The sequence below is a fragment of the Crinia signifera genome, chromosome 4 (genome assembly GCF_055691185.1).
Source record: "Crinia signifera chromosome 4, ASM5569118v1, whole genome shotgun sequence".
Lineage (NCBI taxonomy): Eukaryota > Metazoa > Chordata > Amphibia > Anura > Myobatrachidae > Crinia > Crinia signifera.
In genome coordinates, this window is record NC_139220.1 from 8,087,031 (window position 1) to 8,113,198 (window position 26,168).

At 47.2% G+C, this 26,168-nt stretch overlaps 1 protein-coding gene across 1 annotated transcript; it reads left to right on the top strand.

The window, feature by feature from the left end:
• Positions 1-1,299: 1,299 nt before the first annotated feature.
• Positions 1,300-18,825, top strand: ATP6V0A4 (ATPase H+ transporting V0 subunit a4). Its single transcript, XM_083180931.1, has 20 exons — positions 1,300-2,233; positions 2,839-2,917; positions 3,534-3,631; positions 4,045-4,170; positions 5,017-5,114; positions 6,361-6,487; positions 8,170-8,252; positions 8,406-8,499; positions 8,650-8,862; positions 10,095-10,245; positions 10,560-10,699; positions 10,938-11,095; positions 11,223-11,316; positions 11,450-11,568; positions 12,211-12,427; positions 13,832-13,939; positions 15,246-15,407; positions 16,521-16,638; positions 16,745-16,916; positions 18,566-18,825. The coding sequence occupies exons 1-20, from the start codon at positions 2,117-2,119 to the stop codon at positions 18,657-18,659; spliced, it is 2,568 nt and encodes an 855-aa protein (XP_083037057.1). The 5' UTR covers positions 1,300-2,116; the 3' UTR covers positions 18,660-18,825.
• Positions 18,826-26,168: the final 7,343 nt, after the last annotated feature.

The following is a 26,168-nucleotide window of genomic DNA, read 5'->3' on the forward strand; positions in this document are numbered from 1 at the left end:
GAGGTATGTGCTCCGCAGACAGCGTTACCTGTGCTACCTGAGGTATGTGCTCCGCGGAGGGCGTTACCTGTGCTACCTGAGGTATGTGCTCTGCAGACAGTGTTACCTGTGCTACCTGAGGTATGTGCTCTGCAGACAGCGTTACCTGTGCTACCTGAGGTATGTGCTCCGCAGACAGCGTTACCTGTGCTACCTGTTACCTGTCCTGTGCTCACCTGAGGTATTAATGATGTCCGTGATAGGTATATCCCCCTTATAAGGGGAAATTCTATTTCACATGGGATATTGCTATCGGCAACCAATCAGAATCAACTTCTTATTTATTTAGAACTTTCTAGAAGATAATGGATAGTATCTGATTGGTTGCCCATAGCAACAGCCCGTGGGAAACAGAACTCCCGTCTTAGTAAATTTCCCCCATATGTTCATCATTGTGTGTTATAGCAACATGTATGTATGTGGGGGTGGGGAAGGGGTCTATGCATTGGGCTTGTAGAGAGATAAAGTACCATCCGGTCAGCTCCTAACTGCCATGTTACAGACTGTGGCATCTATGTACTAAGGCTTGTAGAGATATAAAGTGCCAGCCGATCAGCTCCTAACTGCCATGTTACAGGCTGTGGCGTCTATGTACTAAGGCTTGTAGAGAGATAAAGTACAATCCGATCAGCTCCTAACTGCCATGTTACAGACTATGGCGTCTATGTACTAAGGCTTGTAGAGAGATAAAGTACAATCCGATCAGCTCCTAACTGCCATGTTACAGACTATGGCGTCTATGTACTAAGGCTTGTAGAGAGATAAAGTACCATCCGGTCAGCTCCTAACTGCCCTGTTACAGACTGTGGCATCTATGTACTAAGGCTTGTAGAGATATAAAGTGCCAGCCGATCAGCTCCTAGCTGCCATGTTACAGGCTGTGGCGTCTATGTACTAAGCTGGGAGAAATATAATGTATCAGCCGATCAGCTCCTAGCTGCCATGTTACAGGCTGTGGCTTCTATGTACTAAGCTGGGAGAGAGATAATGTATCAGCCGATCAGCTCCTAGCTGCCATGTTACAGACTGTGACGTCTATGTACTAAACTGGGAGAGATATAATGTATCAGCCGATCAGCTCCTAGCTGCCATGTTACAGGCTGTGGCTTCTATGTACTAAGCTGGGAGAGATATAATGTATGAGCCGATCAGCTCCTAGCTGCCATGTTACAGACTGTGACGTCTATGTACTAAGCTGGGAGAGAGATAATGTATCAGCCAATCGGGTCCTAACTGTCATGTTACAGGCTGTGCCATCTATGTACTAAGCTTTGAGAGAGATAAAGTACCAGCAATAAGCTCTTAACTGTCATGTTACAGACTATGGCGTCTATGTACTAACCTTGGAGAGAGATAAAGTACCAGCCGATCAGCTCCTAGCTGCCATGTTACAGGCTGTGGCATTTATGTACCAACCTTGGAGAGAGATAAAGTATCAGCCAATCAGCTCCTCACTGCCATGTTACAGCCTGTGGCATCTATGTACTAAGCTTGAAGAAAGATAAAGTGGATGGAGATAAAAAATGATCATTAGGAGCTGATTGGGTGATACTTTATCTCTTTACTGTATCACTCTCCAAGATATAGTAACCCCCTATATACGTCATGTCACTGGTGATTATAACCCAGGCTGGGACAGTATAGGATCCCTATTACTATTACAGTACAGACGTGACGGCTGCAATCACTGTGCGCTCGGTTAATGTTTAGCACTTGGGACATTATGGAGGACGCACAACCTCAGCCGCCTCTGGGGCTTATTTGGGGAGTAATAGAATTTAGACCGCAGCGAGTCATCTAGTTATTATCCTGGTGGAGTCACAGGTTCCTGGTGAGTTATCGCTCTGTCGAGTCTACAGTGTTATTAGTCCCCACACCAAGGACTAATACTAGGAATGTACCCAACCCAGACTTATAGGAAGAAGGGATCTTTGTATTAAAGTTGTGTTTTTGGTAAACAAAAATAATGTCCCCAAAACCGATGCCTTGGACGCGTTTCACCGACCGGTTCTACAATGCGACTATTGTTTTCTCTTGCAGTCTAAGCTGAGGGGCCACGCCGCAGGCTACTATCAGGATGGGGTCCCTGTTCCGGAGTGAGGAGATGTGCCTGACACAGCTGATCCTACAGGTGGAGGCTGGGTACTGCTGCATCGCTGAGCTGGGGGAGCTGGGACTGGTCCAGTTCAGGGATGTAAGTAGCTGATGGAATGATTTGCTATACTGGATGGTGGGGTTACCAGTGATCCATCTAAGGACTTGGCGCATCCAGGGGCGGGTGCAAACGCACATAGGGATAAGATGCACATACAAAAGAAAAACCTCCCATGAAATCATGCTTTTTATCCTGCCCAAAAATGCCACTAAGTGTAATCTCTGAAATCAGAACAGGGTGCCAGTATTTCCATAAGTTAGAAAATAGCAACACTCCTACCCTACGCGTTTCACAGAGTGACTTCATCAGGGATCCATAACTGAATGTGTTGCGGCTGAACGCGGGCTCATTGCGCTCGCCTGCTCTGTTTCACCTCCGCAGGTGTAAGAAGGCACTTGTCAACAATACACAAGTCTTAGGGTTATATTTATTTGTTGCAAACAAAGCGAGCGATGGCTGGCCATCGCTGGCCAATCGCCAGAAGATTGACAGCTGGTGGCCATTTGTGTGCAGCATACCCAGACGTTTTCTGGCCTCCGAGTCCCCAAAATACATTGATTTTAAATAGAAGAAAATGAACCTTTTAGTAACTATAGCGCTAATTTCACTGTTCGCGATGGGTAACACTCTGCTGTTTATTGCAGCTGAACGCCTCCATCAACAGCTTCCAGCGCAGGTTCGTGAACGAGGTGCGGCGGTGTGAGGGGATGCAGCGGATCCTGCGTGAGTACCTGGATTATGTCTGCGCATGTATAAAGGTCACGTGTTCGCTGCGTGTTAGCATGTGATGCACTTACCAGTAATATTCACATTCCTTTTTCTTTTAGTATGTAATTAATATGATCCCTCAATACAGTTTTCATTTTTCAGTCACTTACATCATTTCCCAGAAATTATAAGTATTAAAAATGTAATTCAATTTTTCTGACAAAATTATTCAAATTTTCATATTTAAACATATTGGTATAGATAATGAGACTGATAGTGCAGGGTCGGTACACACCCACATAGCTCTGGCCACACACCCCGCTGCACTGGCCACACCTCTTTCCCTTCATTGGCAGCCCCAGACCCACATGACCCTTTACACTGACATGATAACAGAGCTTTTGTGCTTGTTTATACATTACTGCGGGAATTAACCCTTTGAGCGCTGATTGAATTTGTCAAAATAGGTGTGAAAATCGACAAGCAAACACTTTTATTCATCATAATGATCTGTAATGTCACCTTATATAGGAAATATCATTTTTTTTTACACATTTTTTTATTTGATTTTATATAACAAATGTGAGCCACAAATGGCAATTTTAGCAGAAATTTTGCACCTCTCTCACAGGATTTTTGGAGTGTGAGATGCAAAATGATAAGATCCACATCAGGATCCCTGAAAAGACGCCGCAGACCCCACTCCCCCGAGAGATGATTGACCTGGAGGTGAGTGTGAGAGGTGCCTGACCCCAAAGGAGCCCCTACCTGGTGTCCTCCCCTTAAAGCTTTCATAGAGCCAGGCCCGGGGTGGATTCAGTTGAGGAACAAACCTCTGCTCTTTGCATATTGAATAGAGCTAAATGATTCCGCATGGGCGGGGTTTGAGGTCATGCAGAGCTGTGGAGGAGCAAAGAATCGGAGTATGGTATTGGTGGTCTCTCAGTGGATGGCCCAGGGTGGCATTAGTTCAGGAGCTGACCTCTGCTCTCTGCATATTGAATGAGGTCACAATTATTCATCAGGGGTGGGGTTTAGGGTCACACAGAGCTGTGGTGGAGCAGAGAATGTGACTATGGAGTGGCACAGTATTGGGGGGATTACCTGTGGAAGGCATTAAACACCTCCATACCCCCTGACAGACAGTCCTGGAGAAGCTGGAAGGGGAATTGCAGGAGGTGAACCACAACCAACAGACCCTGAAACAGAACTTCCTGGAGCTGACGGAGCTGAAGCATCTTCTGAAGAAGACTCAGGATTTCTTTGAGGTATCAGATCTTCATTTTCATTATTTAAATAAATGAAGACCCTGTTAGGGTGTGCTGGAGATTATGTAACCCAGTTCCTGCAAGGAGTATTAAGCTCAGAGTACAGAGGAACTAATTACTGAAATCTAGTTCTGTGGGTAACACTGGTATCTGTGGATGAGATGCTCTGCAGAACGTGTTATTATACAGTTACAGTATGAATCAAGGCAATATGCTGCAGCTCTATAGTGATTGATGAAAAAGGAAGATGGCCCCTGGCACTGTATGTAAATGAGAGGGAGGAGACTCAGTAGATATTCTCATGGTGTAAGCATACAGATTGCCCCTGGCACTGTATGTAAATGAGAGGGAGGAGACTCAGTAGATATTCTCGTGGTGTAAGCAGACAGATGGCCCCTGGCAGTGTATGTAAATGAGAGGGAGGAGACTCAGCAGATATGCTAGTGGTTTAAGCAGACAGATGGCCCCTGGCACTGTATGTAAATGAGAGGGAGGAGACTCAGTAGATATTGTAGTGGTTTAAGTAGACAGATGATCCCTGGCACTGTATGTAAATGAGAGGGAGGAGACTCAGTAGATATTGTCGTGGTGTAAGCAGACAGATGGCCCCTGGCACTGTATGTAAATTAGAGGGAGGACATTTAGTGGACATTCTCATGGTGTAAGCAGACAGATGGCCCCTGGCAGTGTATGTAAATGAGAGGGAGGAGACAGATGTGGAAGATGCCCCCAATGCTGTCGTTTTGGGGATAGTATAGGCAGGTTAGCGCCTCCTATATATGATACACTGACATATATATATATAGCCACGTATCTAATCCGGCAATTGGGACGTCTGTGTTATAGGCTGAAGCAAACCTCCCGGATGATTTCTTTAGTGAAGATACCAGCAGTCTTCTGGAGCTTCGGACAGTGCCCTCCGCCGCGGCTGCTGGCAAGTTAGGGTACGTTGGGGTACAGTATCCACTGAGCAACAACTAGGTATGGGACGGCAAAAGAAAACATCCTTGCTATCAATTTTTGGGTACTTGTTTCCTAGCACGGCACCCATCGCATCGTATACCATAAGCCTTACAATGGTATGCGATGCGATGTTGCGCGATGGCACCTGATGTTATACAATTTAAAATTGTATACCATCGCATTGTATGCCATATACAATGGTATACAATTTTAAAATGTATAAGCACCCTAATGGGTGTTTTTAATGTTAAATGGCCCCACTATAAGATTATTAATCGTATAAGCACCGTAATTGGTGCTTCCAATGTTAAAAGCACCCCCATGCCACCCCCACTATCAACGCCAACCCAAAGCGTTGGGAGCGCAGCGAGCCCGCAAGGGGCGGCGGTATGCCCCCACTATCCACGTCGGCGTGGAGTTGATTCTAGATAGTGTGGCGAGCGCAGCGAGCCACCGAGCCCGAAGCGTGGCAAGCGGCCGCGGAATACATGTAAAGTAATACGCGTCCGCTCGCTGTGCTCGCCACGCTTAGGGCTCGGAATCAACTCCACGCCGACGTGGATAGTGGGAGTATGAAAAGGTTGGAGGACGCGTACCGCTGCGCTTGCCACGCTTCGGGTTGGCGTTCATAGTGGGGGTGGTGTGGGGGTGCATTTAACATTGTAAGCACCCATTAGGGTGCTCTGCACCCTAGGATTGGCGCATGCGGCTGAATCAGGCCCACAGTAACCGTATAACGTTCTCACGTCCAGATACTGGTAGAATTCAGTCAGAGAGCCAGGCAGAACCAATCACCATCGTAACAAATGCATCGATGGTGAATACATATTGCAAAATCCACATCTGAGAATCAAACACACACAAAAAAAGGATCGGAAAAAACCCATTGAAGGACTTGATTATTTGTCATTAGTAACTCCATTTCTATGACATCCAAGTGGTGGGGTGACAGGAGGGGATATCAGGGGGGGGGGGGAAGGGGGAATGGATCTAGCCCCCTACTGCAGCTTAATTTGAATAATTCACAGGTTCTGTGAGATTTATCACATCTTGGAGAGAGATAAAGTTGCTCATAGCAACAATTCCTGTCATTTTTCACACTCAGCCTGTAACAAGGCAGTTAGTTACTGGCTGCTACTTTATCTCTCTACATGGCTAAGTAGACCCCTCTGCCTGTCTCTCTCAGACCTGTTCCCTTCTCCCATGATCCTCTCTTTCTCCATGCAGGTTCACTGCTGGGGTCATCGGGAGGGAGCGGATGGCCTCATTCGAGAGACTGTTGTGGAGGGTCTGCCGGGGAAATATCTACGTGAAGTATAGTGAGCTGGACACCATGCTGGAGGACCCGGTCACCGTAAGGACCAGCCTAGTTCTTATGTCTTCTCCTTCAGTCAGGAGAGATCTGATAATTGTATACATAAATTTGCTACACCAATGAATGTGTCACATTGGCCCCTCAGGCATACAGTATATGGGTCACACCGGCCCCTTACACATAAATGCGTCACACCGGCCCCTTACACATAAATGCGTCACACCGGCCCCTAACACATAAATGCGGCACACCGGCCCCTGACACATATATGCGGCACACCGGCCCCTGACACATATATGCAGCACACCGGCCCCTTACACATAAATGCAGCACACTGGTCCCTTACACATAAATGCGGCACACCGGCCCTTGACACATATATGCGGCACACTGGCTCCTTACACATAAATGCGGCACACCGGCCCCTGACACATATATGCGGCACACCGGCCCCTGACACATATATGCAGCACACCGGCCCCTTACACATAAATGCAGCACACTGGTCCCTTACACATAAATGCGGCACACCGGCCCTTGACACATATATGCGGCACACTGGCTCCTTAGACATAAATGCGTCACACCGGCCCCTGACACATATATGCAGCACACTGGCCCCTTACACATAAATGCGGCACACTGGCTCCTTACACATAAATGCATCACAGAGGCCCCTTACACATATATGCGGCACAACGGCCACTTACACATAACTGCGTCACACCGGCCCTTTACACATAAATGCGGCACACCGGCCCCTGACACATATATGCAGCACACTGGCTCCTTACACATAAATGCTTTACAGAGGCCCCTTACACATATATGCGTCACACCGGCCCCTTACACATAAATGCGTCACACCGGCCCTTTACACATAAATGAATCACACCGGCCCCTTACACATAAATGTGTCACACCGGCCCCTTACACATAAATGCGTCTCACCGTCCCCTGACACATATATGCTGCACACCGGCCCCTTACACAAAAATGCATCACAATGGCCACTTACACATAAGTGCATCACACCAGCCCCTTAAACCTAAATGTAGCACACCGGCCCCTTACACATAAATGCAGCACACCGGCCCCTTACACATAAATGCGGCACACCGGCCCCTTACACATAAATGCAGCACACTGGTCCCTTACACATAAATGCGTCACACCGGCCACTTACATATAACGGCGGCACACCGGCCCCTTGCACATAAATGCGGCACACTGGCCACTTAAACATAAATGCGGCACACTGGCCCCTTACACATAAATGCGGCACACCGGCTCCTTACACATAAATGCGGCACACTGGCCCCTTACACATAAATGCGGCACACTGGCCCCTTACACATAAATGCAGCACACTGGCCCCTTACACATAAATGCGGCACACCGGCCCCTTACACATAAATGTGGCATACCAGCCCCTTAACTATAAATGCGGCACACCAGCCCCTTAAACCTAAATGTAGCACACCGGCCCCTTACACGTAAATGTGGCATACCATCCCCTTACCTATAAATGCGGCATACCGGCCCCTTAAACCTAAATGCGGCACACCAGTTCTGTGTGCAGAATCCGGGACGGTGTAATAATAAAAATTCTTTTGAATTGAATTTATTAGTGCAAATCCAGATAATATATAAGTATTTGAGATGACTGAAACATGGCGAATAACCCTCTGATCTAATCCTTTCTGCCGCTGTGTTCCCAGAAAGAGGAGGTGAAGAAGGACGTATTCATCATATTCTACCAGGGTGACCAGCTCAAGCACAAGATCAAGAAAATCTGTGAGGGGTAAGTAGCTGTGTGTCAGGGTGGCGGCCTCTAGTGGTGGCTCCCATACATTACAGGAGGACATATGTTACATTACTGGTGACTGTCCAAGTTACCACACACCACCGTGCGCCCAATTTCCCGCCACTGTCAGCCATTTTGTTTGTTTTACAGTTTTAAAGCGACAGTCTACCCTTGCCCTGAGTCGGCGACTGAGCGTCGGGACATGGCTGCGGATGTGAACACCAGGATTGAGGACATGAATGCAGTGAGTAAGGGGGGTGAGAGGTCATGTCGCCCACACCTGCTCTCTGGGTATAGGCTCAGTAGACCTGGCATAGAAACTCCAGGGGTTAGATGTTATATGTATAATGGCGGGTGCCTCATGTTCTCATTGTCGGACCCCTTCTCCCTGCAGGTCATCACTCAAACCGAATCCCACCGGCAGCGAGTCCTGTTGGAGGCGGCTCAGAATCTCTCCAACTGGGTGGTTAAGGTGACAAAAATGAAGGCGGTTTACCACGTGCTGAACCTGTGCAACATAGATGTCACCCAGCAGTGCGTCATTGCTGAGATCTGGTGCCCGGTGGCCGACAAAGAGCGAATTAAGCGGGCACTCCAGCTGGGAACGGTGAGTGCACACCACTGTGATGGACAGCCCTCTGCTCTTGTGCGTCCCGCATGTACTCACATGCCCCTAGGAGAGGGTATTCATTGCAGAGGGTAGACGTTGGTGACATATACCCCCAGGTGAGAACGTGGTGTTAGTGTGGCAAAGAAACAGTCGCTGAGCGCCGCCACCAGTTAGGCCTTTAGTTCATTAAACTTCCATCAGACAAGTCCCCGGATTTACTGGGAATCTTTAGTTTTATGTTTTGTCCAGTGACCTCCACCCATGGACCTGGCCCCAACATTCATGTCCCACCCATGGACCCGGCACCCAACATTCATGTCCCACCCATGGACCCGGCCCCAACATTCATGTCCCACCCATGGACCCGGCACCCAACATTCATGTCCCACCCATGTACTCGGCCCCAACATTCATGTACCACCCATGGACCCGGCCCCAACATTCATGTCCCACCCATGGACCCGGCCCCCAACATTCATGTCCCACCCATGTACTCGGCCCCAACATTCATGTCCCACCCATGTACTCGGCCCCAACATTCATGTCCCACCCATGTACTCGGCCCCAACATTCATGTCCCACCCATGGACCCGGCCCCAACATTCATGTCCCACCCATAGACTTGGCCCCAACATTCACATGTCCCACCCATAGACCCGGCCACTACATTCATGTCCCACCCACTGACCTGGCCCCCACATTCATGTCCCACCCACTGACCTGGCCCCCACATTCATGTCCCACCCATGGACCCGGCCCCCACATTCATGTCCCACCCATAGACCCGGCCCCCACATTCATGTCCCACCCACTGACCTGGCCCCCACATTCATGTCCCACCCATGGACCCGGCCCCCACATTCATGACCCACCCACTGACCCGGCCCCCACATTCATGTCTCACCTGCACTCACTCATCTCTCCCACACTCACCTCCCACACTCGCCTCTCACCTCTGTTGTCAGCCACATATTTTGGCACCCAGTAGTAGGAAGTGTAGAAGCCGGGACTATTTCTCCTTCTCTGTATCCCGGAGTCTATGGGGGATAATTACTAAGGTGCGGGGTTTAGATGTGAGGGATGTTGCTAATAGCAACCAATCAGATTCAAGCTGTTATCTTCCCAAAGGTGCTAGATAAATAAGTAGAATCGGATTGGTTGCTATGGGCAACATCTACACATTAGTAAACACTGTATGTAACGCCTGCACTGCACATCTCTCATTACAGGAGCGCTGCGGCTCCACCATCGCCCCCATTCTCACCAGTATACCCACAAAGATTGAGCCGCCAACCTTCAACCGGACCAACAGGTTTACCTCCGGCTTCCAGGGCATCGTGGACGCGTACGGTGTCGGCAACTACAGGGAGATGAACCCGAGTAAGATCCATAACTATGTACTAAGCCTTGAAGAGAGATAAAGTGTCAGCCAATCAGCTCCAAGCAGCCATGTTACAAGCTGCATTTGAAAAAAATTACAGTTAGGAGCCGATTTGCTGATTCTTCTCTCTCCGCTTTATCTCTCTCCAATAATCTCCTCCACCAAATACCGCCAATGTCACCTCTGATGATGGTGACATGAAATCTGCACCCCAATAGTGACCTTGTGACACATAGGTACCTCCGGGTGGGATTTTGGTGAGACCCCCAAACATTAGCTCCTGATATATAACATTTTGACTTCCCTTCCCCAGCCCCCTACACCATCATCACTTTCCCCTTCCTCTTCGCGGTGATGTTTGGTGACTGCGGACACGGCTGCGTCATGCTGGGCTTCGCGGCCTGGATGGTTTTGAATGAGAAATCGCTTTTATCTGCCAAAAGTGACAACGAGGTGAGGACATAACTTATTACTATATATAAATACATTCAGCTGGTTACATTAAATGATGGGTTTATGATAGGATCTATTATAGATCTGGAACATGTATTTGGTGGTTGGGGCAATGTTCTAATGTAAGTCTTCACATTGTTTGGAACTGGCACGTTTCATAGATGTTCCTCAGAGTAACCGAAGGTCTGTGACACCGGCACAATAAAATTCAGCGTTGTTCTGCTCCGCTCTCTTTTAGATCTGGAACACGTTTTTTGGAGGACGATACCTGATATTCCTCATGTCCATATTTTCCATCTACACCGGGTTCATCTACAACGACTGCTTCTCCAAATCATTCAACATATTTGGGTCATCCTGGAGGGTTCGGCCCATGTTCATTAATAACACCTGGAAGTAAGTTTCCCGTTTTCTTGGATTTTATATTAAGGACACCTGGCATGACTGAGACACTGTTATAGAGTGCAGGGACCCGTGTTGTATGATCTTAGCGTGTTCACAAAGCCGGCTTCTTTCTCCATAGTGACCATTTGTTGGAGCAAGGTCTTGACTTACAGCTGGACCCGGCTGTCCCTGGCGTCTTCTCTGGGAACCCCTATCCCTTTGGGATTGACCCGGTAAATATCCTGTCTGTGCAGAACTAAATTGGTGGCACTTTCGGTCTGTATTCTGGGACTGTACTAGGTTTGGGGCTGCTGAAGGGTTAGATTCCCCCTCCCCCAGTATCTCATTGTGTTTCCATCTTCTCAGATCTGGAACATTGCGAAGAACAAGCTGACCTTCCTGAATTCCTACAAGATGAAGATGTCGGTCATACTGGGCATCACACACATGGTCTTCGGGGTGATAGTCGGACTTTTCAACCACATGTAGGTTTTGTGTAAGGAAAATCCCAATCTTCTCAATACAGGGAATCTTCCTAAACCAATGTATCGTGTTGCCATCTCTATATATCACGGACGTGCCTTATGAAAGGTGGTATCACCAAAGTAGGGAGTACCACTGCCCATGGAACGCTATTGTCAAATGGGGTCTCTATCCATACAAGCTGTTCAATCTTCTACTGTAGACCATTGCTGGCCAAACCAGACCTCGAGATCTACCAACAGGTCATGTTTTCCAGGCCACCTGGCTGGTGCACAGGTGCAACCATTACATTTCCAAACATGTGCTGCGTGTATTCCTAACCGACACATTCTCAAGATCCACAGCCTGGAAAACATGAACTGTTAGCAGATCTCTCCCCAGATGAACATGAACTGGAGAAAACCTGAACTGTTGGCAGATCTCAAGGACTAGTTTGGCCACCACCGGTGTAGACCTTTTTGTCCTGTCTTTTTGTCCATGAACAGTTGGGTTCATGGGCTGCTGACAAAAATGCAGGAAGGAATTTAGATGTAAGCTCCGATAGAACCAGGACTGATGCGAATGCTGCGCTACGTTACAGGGTGGCGCTATATAAGCCGTAATAAATACATCTGTAACATTTTCATATTTTGGATTCTTCACAGAAACTTCAGGAGACACATGAATATCGTCCTGCAGTTCATCCCGGAGATGATATTCATCATTTGTCTCTTTGGGTATCTGGTCTTCATGGTCATCTTCAAGTGGTGCCGCTTCAACGTCTATAACTCCCAGAAGGCACCAAGTATCCTCATTCACTACATCAATATGTTCCTCTTCAACTACAACGACCCGACCAACGGGCCGCTGTACGAGCACCAGGTAACCCAGGCGCTGGGACGTGGGTGCAGAGAGTAGCATGGACCCTGCCATCTCCTGCAATGCTGTATATAGTAATGGGTACATGCTGGGGGCATTTTGATGTCTACCTAATGACTGCCAACCTAGACGCTGTGGGGTTTATTTACTAAGATGAGAGTTTTGTTGAAGAGGGGATGTTGCCATAGCAACCAATCAGAATCTACATATTTATTTAGCACCTTCTGGAAGATAATAAATAGAAGCTGGTTGCCCATAGCAACATCCTATCTTCAATAGTAAATAAACCCCTGTAGATCTAGGGATGGCCTTCGACCATCGATGATTAGAAATCATTTTTGGCCGATGAACCAGATGGGTTCAATCCATAAAACCGATGTTTTTAAATTTGTTACCATCGATGGCTGGTTACAGTATCGCCTTTGATGGCAACCATCAATGACGACTGCACCGATGGCCATCCCTATGTAGATCATCTGGGGCTCAGTCAGGATATTACAACAATTACTGTAACATTTACGCAAGAAAAGAGACACATTAGGAATTAGAGCCCTACTCACAACCATTTACAATATAAAGATGCGCTATTGATATACTCCATATACTACGCTGTAATGTAAGTACATGTCGTACATGGGAATCATCTAAATGTGAACGAGCTGTGACCATCGTATATCATGCAGTGCAGTACCTGCTTATATCCTGCTGGGGGCAGCAACGCTCTAAAAATGTTTTTCACAACAAAGTAATTTCATTATGAAATAATGTCCATCTACATTTCTCTTTCAGCTTAGGTCGGTCATACTGGGGCTCATGTTAAGTCAGACGCATTGGTTTACATGGGCGTATATAGCGAGGTTTAGCATACAGCGCAGGCGCAGATGTGAATGAAGCATTTTTGAGCATCGAACGCACAATTCTGTTAGACGGATCATGGCCAGATCTGCCTTTGTGTGAAATTTGCCATTTTGGAGCAGGAACTGGGCAGCAACAACAGGATCATACGGAACTGTTCCTTCAAGTGGGAGTGGTGGGGAAGCGCAGTGGGCGTGTATCTAGAGTCCTGCGCTATACTGCATATGGGGAAGGGTTGTCGGTGACTGACGCATCACTTGCACCAGCTGTTGTGATACTACACATCCCAGAATGCACCAGTTTTAGCATACCCTACTAGCAAAATGGTGGCAGGGCATGCTGAGACTTGTAGTTTCACAACAGTCAAGCCTGGCCTAGGACAGCGCCAAAGTTCTGTGTTCCGCTTGCAGCCGTGCAGATCTTCACATTAGCATAGGGCAGTAAATCTGTGGCAGGGAACGATCCCCCCGGTCAGCGCTAGTCATGTCATATGATCTGTACTTGCTATGTGTGTGCTAAGCGTGTCAGCCTGACACATACGTGTCCTTACAGAAAGAAGTGCAGAGTTTCCTGGTTATATTTGCGCTAATTGCTGTTCCCTGGATGCTCCTGATAAAGCCTTTCATCCTACGAGCCAATCACATCAAGGCGCAGCGTATGGTAAGTTGGGGAGAGGTCGCTGAATTGTGAGGTCACTGCCTCTTATAAATGTGCTCTGTGCTGTGTTATCCTGGTGGCTTCTGAAGCTTTATTCTCACACTGCAATGTAGCTCTGAGCTAGGACACGCCCCTCCCACACTAACTCTCTGCACATGTTACATCTGCCCCCTGCAGTGCAGCATAGTGTTACACCCAGGTGCTCAGTTACTGGTTTCTTCTGTATGTAGCACACACATACTGAGCAGCTTTATTCTCACATTGCAATGTAGCTTTGAGCCAGGGGCGCCGGCTTATGTTTTTGCCGGTGGGTGCTCAAGGGTGCCCCCCCCCATCCTGGATGAGGTAGGCAGGGGGTCCTGGCAACGCCGCAGCCGGGTCCCTGCAGCGGATATGCCGTCAGCAGTGGGGGTCCATGCGGAAGATGGGAACTAGCAGCGATATTAATACAGCTACTAGTTCCCATCCGCCGAAGGGACCCCCACTGCTGACGGCATATCCGCTGCTGGGACCCCGCTGCGGCGCTGCCAGGATCCCCGACGGTGAGCTCCGGAGCACCCACGGTTTCGGCGCCTATGCTTTGAGCTAGGATGCGCCCCTCCCACACCTAACTCGGATTTCACAGCGTTTTTTGGGAACGACCAGTGTTTCATGGGCGTTCTATGAAAACGTTTCTTGTTCCAATGGGCGCAGCCCGTCAATGCCGCACCACGCACACACTGCTAGGTGTGAACTGGAGGGCGAAACAAGTAGTTATTCGCATGAGCAGTTGCTCACCAATGCTACGCCTGCACAAATACACAGGTGAGCGAATGGACATGAATAAGGGCCTAGGACACGCAGCCTACTGTGCATTTGAATGTCCTCATTATTTCCTTAAAATTTTCCTAAACGGTGTTAAAGGCACCTCAGTAACCATATAGGATGTTCTCCGGCACCTGTTCATGGCACCCACACTGATGTTTGAGAATCAAGTCCCCTTGTGGGGGGGAGGGGGGATTAATGTCCACACTGTAGCTCAAAAACTAAACTAAATATAAATACGCTACAACTTGTGCCCCAGTCTGTCCATCTACTGTCCTCGAATTGAGCAATATATCTTCCCCACAGTCACTGTAAACCCCCTGTGCCCTGGGGACCGCACTTCTCTAACTGTCCCATAACAGTGGGATGTTACAATACATGTCACCCACATTTCAGCACCCTTTTAGACTACAGCTCTGAAAGTTATCTCGGTAGAGGTGGCAGCAGGCAGCTGCCATTGAGTGAGCTCTTGACTCAGGCCCAGCTTCTGCTCTGTCTCCCTCAGCTGCAATCATCATCCTCACCTGAGGATAATATGGAGATCGCAGAGATGGAAAATTCGCAAACAAACCACTCCAAGGAGGAGAAAAAGGAGAAGCATGGAGGGGGACATGGTGACCAGGGAGGAGGACATGGAGGAGGACACGGAGATCACGGAGATGAGGAGGTACGGGTTCAGTGACAAAATGTTCTTCCTCTACAATATATACACTCTAAGGTTGGAAAGGGTTCTAGATTGGGTTCTGGGGATGTACTGTATCACTGATTGCGTCACCACTTCCACGAGAATATATAATGTCTCATTATTATAATCTGTCCCAGATGCAACTACGACTAGCACTAAGTATATTCATATCTAGCCCTCCACATAAGCCACTTGAAAACTGTGGACCTTAGTGTCTACGAACGTTTCACCTGTCTATAATGAAGGAAGTAGGTTACGCTACCTACCATCCACCACAATGAGTCTCCAGCATGACTCATAGAGAGGTCAGTGTAACACCAGTTCTGGTTAGAGACAGATATTACATCCACTCTGAGGTTGGATAGGGTTCTAGATTGCGTTCTGGGGCTGTACTGTACCACCAGCTTCCACAATAATGTATAAAGTCTCATTATGAAGATCTGTCCCAGACACAGGTACTAGAATTATGGTGTGTACACACTGTGCAATTTAGCCTTCAGTTTTGACTATATAGTCAAAATTGAATCGGTATCGTATAGACATCGAATGGAGATCGAACATGTTTTTAAGCTTTCTATCATTATTCGATTCTGATGCCCGCTCCAATTCAGCTTAAATAGAAGAACCAAATAGACAGTGCAGCAATGACTATGTAATGCAGATTGAATGTAGATAGTATGAATTGTATGTAAATAGCACATGAGTTACCAAAAATTGCATAGCAATTAAATCTAATAGCAAAGGAACCTCACCGTGTTGTGTACACAGCATTACTATATCCATATCCATCCCTTCACGTGAGCTGCTTGGACACTGTGTGTAGTACAATGAAGACTTATAGTGCATACATACGTTTCGCTGTAGTATAATGACGATGCATAGTGCATACATACGTTTCGCTGTAGTACAATGAAGAAAGTAAATAACGCTCCCTACTCTCCACCACAGTTAAAATCTTGTATAAATTGTATTGTTTATTACAAAATTTTTACCGAAGTCGATGGATAAAAAAGTCTTATAATCTTCTCTTGTTAATAATTAGGCCATTTACCTCCTGTTGCAGTAAACTATACATTACGTTTTTTCTTTGTACAGTTTGATTTTGGAGATGTATTTGTCCATCAAGCCATCCACACCATAGAGTACTGTCTGGGCTGCATCTCCAACACTGCCTCCTACCTGCGGCTCTGGGCGCTGAGTCTGGCACATGCAGGTAAGATACCATGAAATCAATGTAACAACCTGGAAAACTTGAACTTTTTGATTTCTTTATTATAGATCCTCTCTGTACTAATCAGCCTGATGTTTCTCCCCTGCAGAGCTTTCCGAAGTGTTGTGGACCATGGTGATGCACATTGGCCTGTCCAGCGCCACCTACGCAGGGCTTATTGGTGTTTTCATCATTTTTGCTATCTTTGCCGTTCTCACGATAGCCATCCTACTGATCATGGAGGGGTTGTCCGCCTTCTTGCACGCACTACGTCTCCACTGGTAGGTAACTTCCTAAGTTGAGTCATTGAATCAAAGTATCAAATACAGGGCGGAGAGGTCTATGTATGAGGTACATTGTACCATCCTGATATCCCTAGACTTTGTCTTCTGAGCAGTCTCACAGATTGGCCTTGATCATATATTACATGAGGTGTAGTCCAAGGTCCTGGTGCTTTCATGTGTCGATGAGTCCAATAATAGTCCTGCAGGACATTGGCAGCCCTGTGTATCTTAGGTTGCACCAGTAACTGTTTTAAGGCATCTGGCTCCAAGGGGGAAACATCTGTCGGCTTTTATGATCTGAACAACTACGGAGATGTCAGTTGTCCTGTTTTGTAACCTTTTTTTTTTGCAAAACAATAAAATCTTTGGGGTAAATTGTATTGAATTTGGGATGTTGCCCATAGCAACCATTATTTTTTTAGCACATTCTAGAAGATAATAAATAGAATCTTATTGGTTGCTATGGGCAACATCTCATCTTTAATATAGCTCATATCTTAGTAAATTTACCCCTTAGTGCCCCATGTTTGTAGCCACCTGGTTTACTCTTGGGGAAGGGGGGGGGGGGATAAAATATCAACTAATCAGCTCCTGCATATTGGTATATATAACGTCAGTATGAACCTAGAATTGTGATTAAAATCACAAAGGACAGCTATACTGAAACGAGCTGTCCTTTGCAATGATTGGACTGGGTTTATGGTGTGGGACTCTGGGAGGGATCCAGTTAGATCCCTCTCTGTACACAATGTGGAAAAGAGGAGGTATGGTATAACTCTCCCACAATCGGAATCCCCACTGTTAGGAGCCAAATAGGGGGACAAGCGTATTCAAACACCCGCCACGCTGTGGGCACAGTGGGCACGACTTATTCTATTCTCCCTCTATGGGGTCGTGGACCCCCACAAGGGAAAATAGCCAGTGTAAATTGGGATTCTGACTGTTGGGCTTCTGACAGTCAGGATTCTGATGTCGAAAAAATGACTGTAGGAATCCCAACTGTCGGTGAGACATCCGGCACCCGACAGAAGCCCATAGACTTCTACTAGACAACATCATCTATAGATGGCATTGTCTAATGGATCCAGGTTCTGGTAGGTATCACTGGAAAATGCAGCCAGAACACCAAAACTACATTACACTGCGATCCGGATTTGGATCCTCTTTCTGTAATAGAACTGGAAATATAATGTGCTATTTTCCTCCATAATATTTTCACAACTTAAACTGAATAAAAATGTACAGACTAGCCCCCTGTGCCCCCCCCCCTAATCCGGCCCTGACGGGCCCCTGCAGTGTTCATTTCTGTTTTACGTTACATTGAAAACCTCATTTTGTGATGTTTTATTCAAGTTATGTTTTGGATTCAAGTTTTTGAGATATGATGCATAAAAACTGGTCAGGTATAAAATGTTCGAGTATAACACCGATCATGATCCAATGATGAGTCTTTGACAATATTTGCTATGTAAGGGCCTGTAACAGAGAATAATAAGATAATGTTGACGTATATCTGTAAAAGTCGCTATTTCTTGCTTCCCCGCCTCCTATGTGGAGGACGTCTCCCGTTATATAACGAGGTAGCTGTGCTGTGTGCTGGGGCATCCACTCACCACCCCTGTTCTCTGTCCCCCTTTTCCGTCTAGGGTGGAGTTCCAGAATAAGTTTTACGCAGGCACGGGACACATGTTCAACCCATTCTCCTTCCAGCGCATCTTGGACGGAACGGTGGATGATTAAACTGGGGGCCTTCATCGCGCCAATTGTACCTTCGTACCAATGAATGAGAAATCCATGATCAATAAATCTGAATGATTTACAATTAAAAATGAAGTGCATAAGAATTTACCATCCCTGTGTGTTTTGTAGTTACTGGAGTATAAGGTTCTTCATTATAAAAACTATCGTCCCTGGAGCAGTTGTCACTACGGATATCTCTATTGAGTTATGTTCTATAACTTAATAAAAGGTAGTTTGTTGCGGATGCAAAGTGTGTCTATTAGTGTAATATACCGCAGGAGTGGTGGTATGGGGTCGTTAGGTCAACAGCTCTAAGGTTGACACTCATTGGGATGACCCCTGAAGGTCGACATGAGGCAAGGTCGACACATGGGAAGGTACACAAGGGCTTAGGTTGACATGACATTAGGTTGACAGGGGGTTTTAAGTGAGATCTCATATGAACTGACACTCACTAGGATCTAAAAAGGATCTCCCAAGAAAAGCCTAAATTAAGAGCAAATCCTAAAGGAGGATTAAAAACTATACTTATATATGTTTTAGATTACATGTTTATCATCTTTTTGTCTTGTTTGTCATACCATCCCCAGTGTGTATAACGGTATTAGTATTTTTGTATAAGTAACACTGTTGAGTTTTTACGAATTATATGCACCTCAATGGAATTCATTAACTACATGAAAAAGAACATAACTTTTATTGAAACACCTCAAAGATTTTGTTTTTGCTTTAAAAATATGGTCTTGCGCAGAGTATACCCCCTCTTTTCTTTCTTTACACTAGAACCACACAAGGTATCCTGTAGTATACCTATACACAGCGCTAACTTCTAAACTACCTTTGTTAAATAAAAATCTGCCATAGTAAGTGATAGCACCATCATGTATAACTATAAATACATATTACTTGTAATACAAATAAACAGCAGCTGCCTGCAGAATGTTGGTGGGGGGGGGGGGGGGTGTCGCATTCTGGGAAGCACAGGAGATCAGTTTGTGGCCATGGGACAGGGGTACAGCAGGTCTCACCAGGTCCTCTGCCAGATGGGGGATTACAGTATTCCACCACCGACTGGTACAGTATTGTGATGCCGTGCTGGTTATTACATTAGCAATAATTTGGTTCCTGTGCCGTTGTATGTAACAGTGTAACTAATCCTGTAGCAATAATCTGAGCTACTCAGCCTCTCCCCTCCCTGCCAGTGTGCCCAATGTGCCCTCACTGGCATAGGTGCCAATTCCCCAAGTTGTGGGGTTTTTTTGCCAGTCGCTCTTAGTTTGTTTCTGGGCTTGTTCTCAGCTGTAATATTTAGATTTTTATGTGTCACTGGAGGGGGGGGGGGGTGTGATGCTGCAGGGGGGGGGGGGGGTGATGTGATGCTGCAGGGGGGGTAATGATGTGATGCTGCAGGGGGGGTATGTGATGCTGCGGGGGGGGGGGGTGATGTGCAGGGGGGTGATGTGATGCTGCAGGGGGGGGGTGATGATGTGCAGGGGGGGTGATGATGTGCAGGGGGGTGATGTGATGCTGCAGGGGGGGGGGTGATGATGTGCAGGGGGGTGATGTGATGCTGCAGGGGGGGGGGTGATGATGTGCAGGGGGGTGATGTGATGCTGCAGGGGGGGTAATGATGTGATTCTGCAGGGAGGGTATGTGATGCTCCGGGGGGGGTGATGATGTGCAGGGGGGTGATGTGATGCTGCAGGGGGGGGGGGGGGTGATGATGTGCAGGGGGGTGATGTGATGCTGCAGGGGGGGGGTGATGATGTGCAGGGGGGTGATGTGATGCTACAGGGGGGGTGATGATGTGCAGGGGGGTGATGTGATGCTGCAGGGGGGGGTGATGATGTGCAGGGGGGTGATGTGATGCTGCAGGGGGGGGTTATGATGTGCAGGGGGGTGATGTGATGCTGCAGGGGGGGTGATGATGTGCAGGGGGGTGATGTGATGCTGCAGGGGGGGGGGGTGGTGATGTGCAGGGGGGTGATGTGATGCTGCAGGGGGGGTAATGATGTGATTCTGCAGGGAGGGTATGTGATGCTGCAGGGGGGGGTGATGATGTGCAGGGGGGTGATGTGATGCTGCAGGGGGGGTGATGTGCAGGGGGGTGATGTGATGCTGCAGGGGGGGTGATGATGTGCAGGGGGGTGATGTGATGCTACAGGGGGGGGTGATGATGTGCAGGGGGGTGATGTGATGCTGCAGGGGGGGGGGGGGTGATGATGTGCAGGGGGGTGATGTGATGCTGCAGGGTGGGGGGTGGAGATCTGGTGCTGCTGCAGGCCATTTGTAATGACATCCACAAGGAAAGGCAGGGCTGACCCGGGTCCAGTGTAAATGGTGCAGACCCTGGTCTGACCCAGGTCGAATTGCTGGGTATGAAGCAGGGTCCGACCCTGGAGAGTGGGTGTGAGAGAGCAGGAGAGTGTGAGAAAGAAACAAAGAGGTAGAGAGAGAGAGAGGTCCTTATTCAGGTCGGTTCATTTGGCCGCATGCATTTGCACGGGGCCGATGTTTGCACCTTACGCATTTTTGTGCATGTACCCAGGACAGCAGGCAGGAGAGGGGCGTGATGGGCGGGCAGCTGACATCACCGGAATGTGCACGCATATGTAAGGTTGCTAAATGGTTGACAGTCACTAAGTTGACACCATGAGGTCGACATGGGGTTAGGTCGACAGGGTCATTAGGTCGACAGTCAAAAGGGCAAAATGTTTTTTTTTCACTCTTTGTTGTCCCAAATTTCAACACAGTCGACATGGACAGTGAAACATAGAACTGTGTCCCCTCGCCGTGTACACACTGAGTACAGGGCAGCGATTGTGTTACAGGTTTATTACCTACAGGTAAAGGGCCGTACACACTGAGGACCTTATTCTAATTGATTCTGTCCTCCATGCGTTCGCTTGGAGGACCGATGGTGTGCAGATGCACCAATGGCAAACATTCTGCACACACCCTACACAGGGGGTGGGGGACGCCGTGCAGCGCCATTAGCAAATGGGAATGCCCAGCAGTTCATGGGCGCGCGTAATCATGCTAATTAGGCCGTGACCTGGGGGTGTGGGCGGGCAGCTGACATCACCGGATGTCAGCTGCCCACCCTGTCCTCACACACAAATTCATATCAGGCTGCAGTGTAAAAAAAAGATAGAAAAATAAATAAATTATTTAAAAAACGGCCTGGAGTCCCCTCTCCCACGGCCATGACCTGCCTCAGCGTCAAAGAGCCGGTCCTGGTTTTAAAAAAATCAGGGAACAATTTAAATAGGGTTTCCCTTATTTTTTAAAACCAGCACCAGGCCCAAGGGCCGCTCCTGGTTCCCAAAATATGGGGGACAAAATGAATAGGGGTACCCCATATTTTAAGAACCAGCCCCAACCAGCCAGCAGGGTAATGCAACAGCCGTGGGGTAGACTTTTTATACAAGTCAGTAGGGATGAATGTTTGGCCGTGGAACCTTATATAATAAGTGTCCCCCGGCTGTGGCTTTACCCTGCTGGCTGGTTGGGCCTTTTGCTGGTTCAGAAATATGGGGATCCCTATTCGTTTTGTCCCCCGTATTTTTGGAACCAGGACCGGCCCTGGGGCCTGGTGCTGGTTTTAAAAAATACAGGGAACCCCTACTTCAGGGATGCCTACCCTCCCTGGAAATCGTGTCCCCCTCTCGGCTCCCCGGAAAGGGGGAAACCCTCCCGCATTTCCCTCAATCTCCCGCGAACCCCCCCCCTGGCTGGGGGGTCCGTGGGTCAAATGACGCGATCACGGCATTTTAGCCTGCGTTCCCCCACAGTGCAATGCCTGATATACAGGCATTGCACTGTGGGGGGTGGGGCTAAAATGCTGCGATCACGCTAGACACGCCCCCAATAGTGGCTCCACCTCTGGACCGCCCCCTTTCCCCATCCCGGCGATGGCCCCGTCCCCCTGTTACAGTGAGCTGGCTGCCCTCTCCCAGACAGCAAAAAAGTCGGCAACTATGCCCTACTTAATTGGTTTCCTGAGGCTCTGTGAGCCTGGTGCTGGTTATAGCTGTGGGGCAGACCCCACACCATTTTTTAAAATTATATATTTTTTTATTTTTTTACACTGAAGCCTGCACGGATCTGACTGATCCATGCAGGCTAAAGCTAAATACGACAGGACAATGAAGTGTATTTCCAGGCGTATTTGGCCGGCAATTAGCAGCCGTATCCCACTAATTAGCGGCCATATTTGCAATATAACCACTTAGTAAATTAGGAATCACCATTCTTTACAATACGAATATGATTTTTTAGCCTTAGCCTTAGTAAATTTCCCCCATAGTGTGTATGGACCTTGTGGTCAATGATTTCTCATATGTTGCAGACAATACAATGTCCATGAATTCTCATCTTCTTCTTCCACGCAAACATTTAAATAGTTCATCTTATCAATAGTCTATGTATATCTGTATGTATGTATGTGGTATTTAGTTTCTTTTATAGTGCAGCATATTCCATATTACCCCTAATCCCATAACATATAATGTAATCATTTGTGGTTAAAGTAAAGATCTGAAAGCTAAAAGCTGTGTTTGTTGATCTGACACAGTAAGTGATAGCAACATCATGTAGAACTATAAATACATATGACTGGTAATACAAATACATAAATAGCAGCTGCCTGCAGAGGGTGTGGCGGCCAAATGTTCCAGGGGGAGGGGGACCCAGCAGTATCATACCACCATTCGGTCACATTCTGGGAAGCACAGGAGATCAGTGTGTGGCCATGGGACGGGGGTACAGGTCTCACCAGGTCCTCTGCCAGATGGGTTATTACAGTATTCCACCACCGACTGGTACAGTATTGTGAGCAGGTGGGAGGATGCCGTGCTGGTTATTACATTACCAATAATTTGGTTCCTGTGCCGTTACATGTTACTAACAGTGTAACTAATCCTGTAGCAGTAATCTGAGCTACAGCTGGCATAGTTGCTGATTCCCCTTATAACAAGTGGAATTGGGCTTGTTATAAGGGGAATCAGCAACTATGCCAGCTGTCCTCCTCAGCCCGCCACACATACAGAGACCCCAGGCCCGGCTGGATCCTCCTGCTGCCCGTGAACATATACAGGCAGTGCAGCGGGCAGAAGGAATGCTGGGAGTCCGCACAGTAAGCTACCACGCAATGTCACACCACTTGAGCCAGATGGAGGAGGGCGAGTCTGAGGAGCTGGGGCCAGCTCTGCCATCCTGAGTGGGCCTCTAGCTAAAGGAGTTATCATTATAATACACTGGAGGGAGGGATTTTTTCAGTCCTGGGCCCCACAAATTCTGAAGGCAGCCCTGCACCCTAGCTGTTATCAATACCGATATAAATATAACCAGTTGGATAATAAGTGAAGTGCGCAGTTTACGTATTGTGTTCGCAAACTGATAACCTTTTACTACTAGCTACGAGCGTACGAAGCATAATGCAGCGTAGCGAACCTTACACATGCTTACAACACGTGTATACCGATACCAATAATGCGGTATCCTTTCGCTGTACTTAGCACCCAAACTTGAGTACAAATGTAAGGATAATTTCCTTATAACCCGCTGTGTCTTTTATGCGAATAAAAGAAAAGATGATAAATAAAAGGATTTAGTCCCAGTATCATGTATTTCGGTCCCTAGCGGACAACAGAGGGTTACAGAAATAAGAGAATACGGATTACAAGATATGCAGTTTGTTACACAATACAAAGTATGTTCTAACCTACTAAGGGAAAAACAACAGATATAAAAGCAATCAGCCACACTACAGAATACACATACAGGAATGCAAAATGTTACCGTCTCATCTAAAGCGCTGCGCCGTCCGGTGAGAGCTCACCATATTCTATTAGAATATGGCCCAGGAAATAGAAGGAGAAGTGAGACCGATCCCATGCTGGATCTGCTCTCTTATAGTGTCCAAGTTAAGGGGGGGGGGGGGGGGGGGGCAGTGAGGGTCAGGAGATCAAGTGTCGCTTCTTGTGGATTGGTGCAGGGGAATACACTTCAGTGTCCTTTGTCTTCAGGCATCGTCATAGGGGTCATAAATCAACACGGAAACCCGCTGCATCCTGGTCTCCTAGATTTTTCTGAGCACATGGCAAAATGACCATTGATTTTGGAATTTAACCATAACTGTTGGCCGTTAGGACTTGCAAACTTTTAACAAGGACCGGAACGCTGCGCATGAGAGACGGAACCTATAGATGCTAAATATGTCCAGAAAAGATTGTGTATTACCAGTTAAACTATGTGCTGCAAATTAAAACCATATTAACTATATTTTATTACTTGTGAGTGTGGGATATGAATTTATGTGTATTAGTATGGCAGCGCCCTGGGTTCGCCTTATTACAGAACTTGGTTATTATACTTTATTTGCGTAACTCTGCGAACTCTGGCGGCCATACCATTCTAAAATGGCATGTATGCAAATCGAATTTGACACTGTCACTAGTAAGGAGCTTGTAGTACTAGGCTGCAGTTGCAGGGGTGAGTGCTGTGCAGTGTCACCTGCAGATTATGCCTGGCTAATGTGTGTGTGCACCATACTTGCCTACTTTAAGTGTGGCCTCTAAATCCCCCAAAACACCTGTATCAACATCGGGCAGCAGCGATTCGCATCCCGGTGCTATCGCCTTTCTGAGATGACGATAGTCCATTGCAGCCTATGGGCTACTGCGATCGTGCAGTCAGAAGGGGGGTCAGTGCTAACAGTGCATGTGCAGCCCCCCGAGTTCCGTTAGGATTACATTTTACAATGCAATCCTGGGTAGTAATATTCCGGCCGGATCGCATTGTAAATACAATGCTTGATCAATGGGCCCCTAAAGCTGGGTATTCCCTGTACGATATTGCCAATGTCAACAAATCATAACAACATATTTGTTATATCATGTAGTGTGTATGCACTATGGGGCACATTTAATAAGGATCGTGAATATAACCACCCAGGATGGCATTGTAATATGACTCCCCCCAGCTGTGGCATTACCCTGCCATCGTATTCTTTCGATGGCATATACATTCGTATTCATAAATACGAATACGAATGTGCCATGAATACGAATTGTCGTATTTTTGGTATAGTAAATGCAGAAAATACGAATACGCCTAAAATAGGCATATTTACCTATACCAATACATCTATTTTACATACATCTATTTTCCCCCACAATCTATTATCTTCTAGAAGGGGCTAAATATATAAAAAATAGATTCTGATTGGTTGCCGATAGCAACTTCCCATGTGAATAGAACTCCCATCTTAGTAAATTTCCCCCATAGACTTAGGTATAAACCCAAAAATTTGGTTATATTGGATGACTCCTATGTATTGTTTTTCATATGATTTTTTTTTGTTGGGGGGGGGGGGCTTGCGATTGGTTTCGGCTTGTTTTTCTCTTAGCAGTTTTTTTTTTTGTTTAATTTCAGAGTTGGTAACACCACTCACTGGTATCTGAGTGTCAGAGGGGGTCACTGTCATTTCTCCCTCCTGCTGCAGCG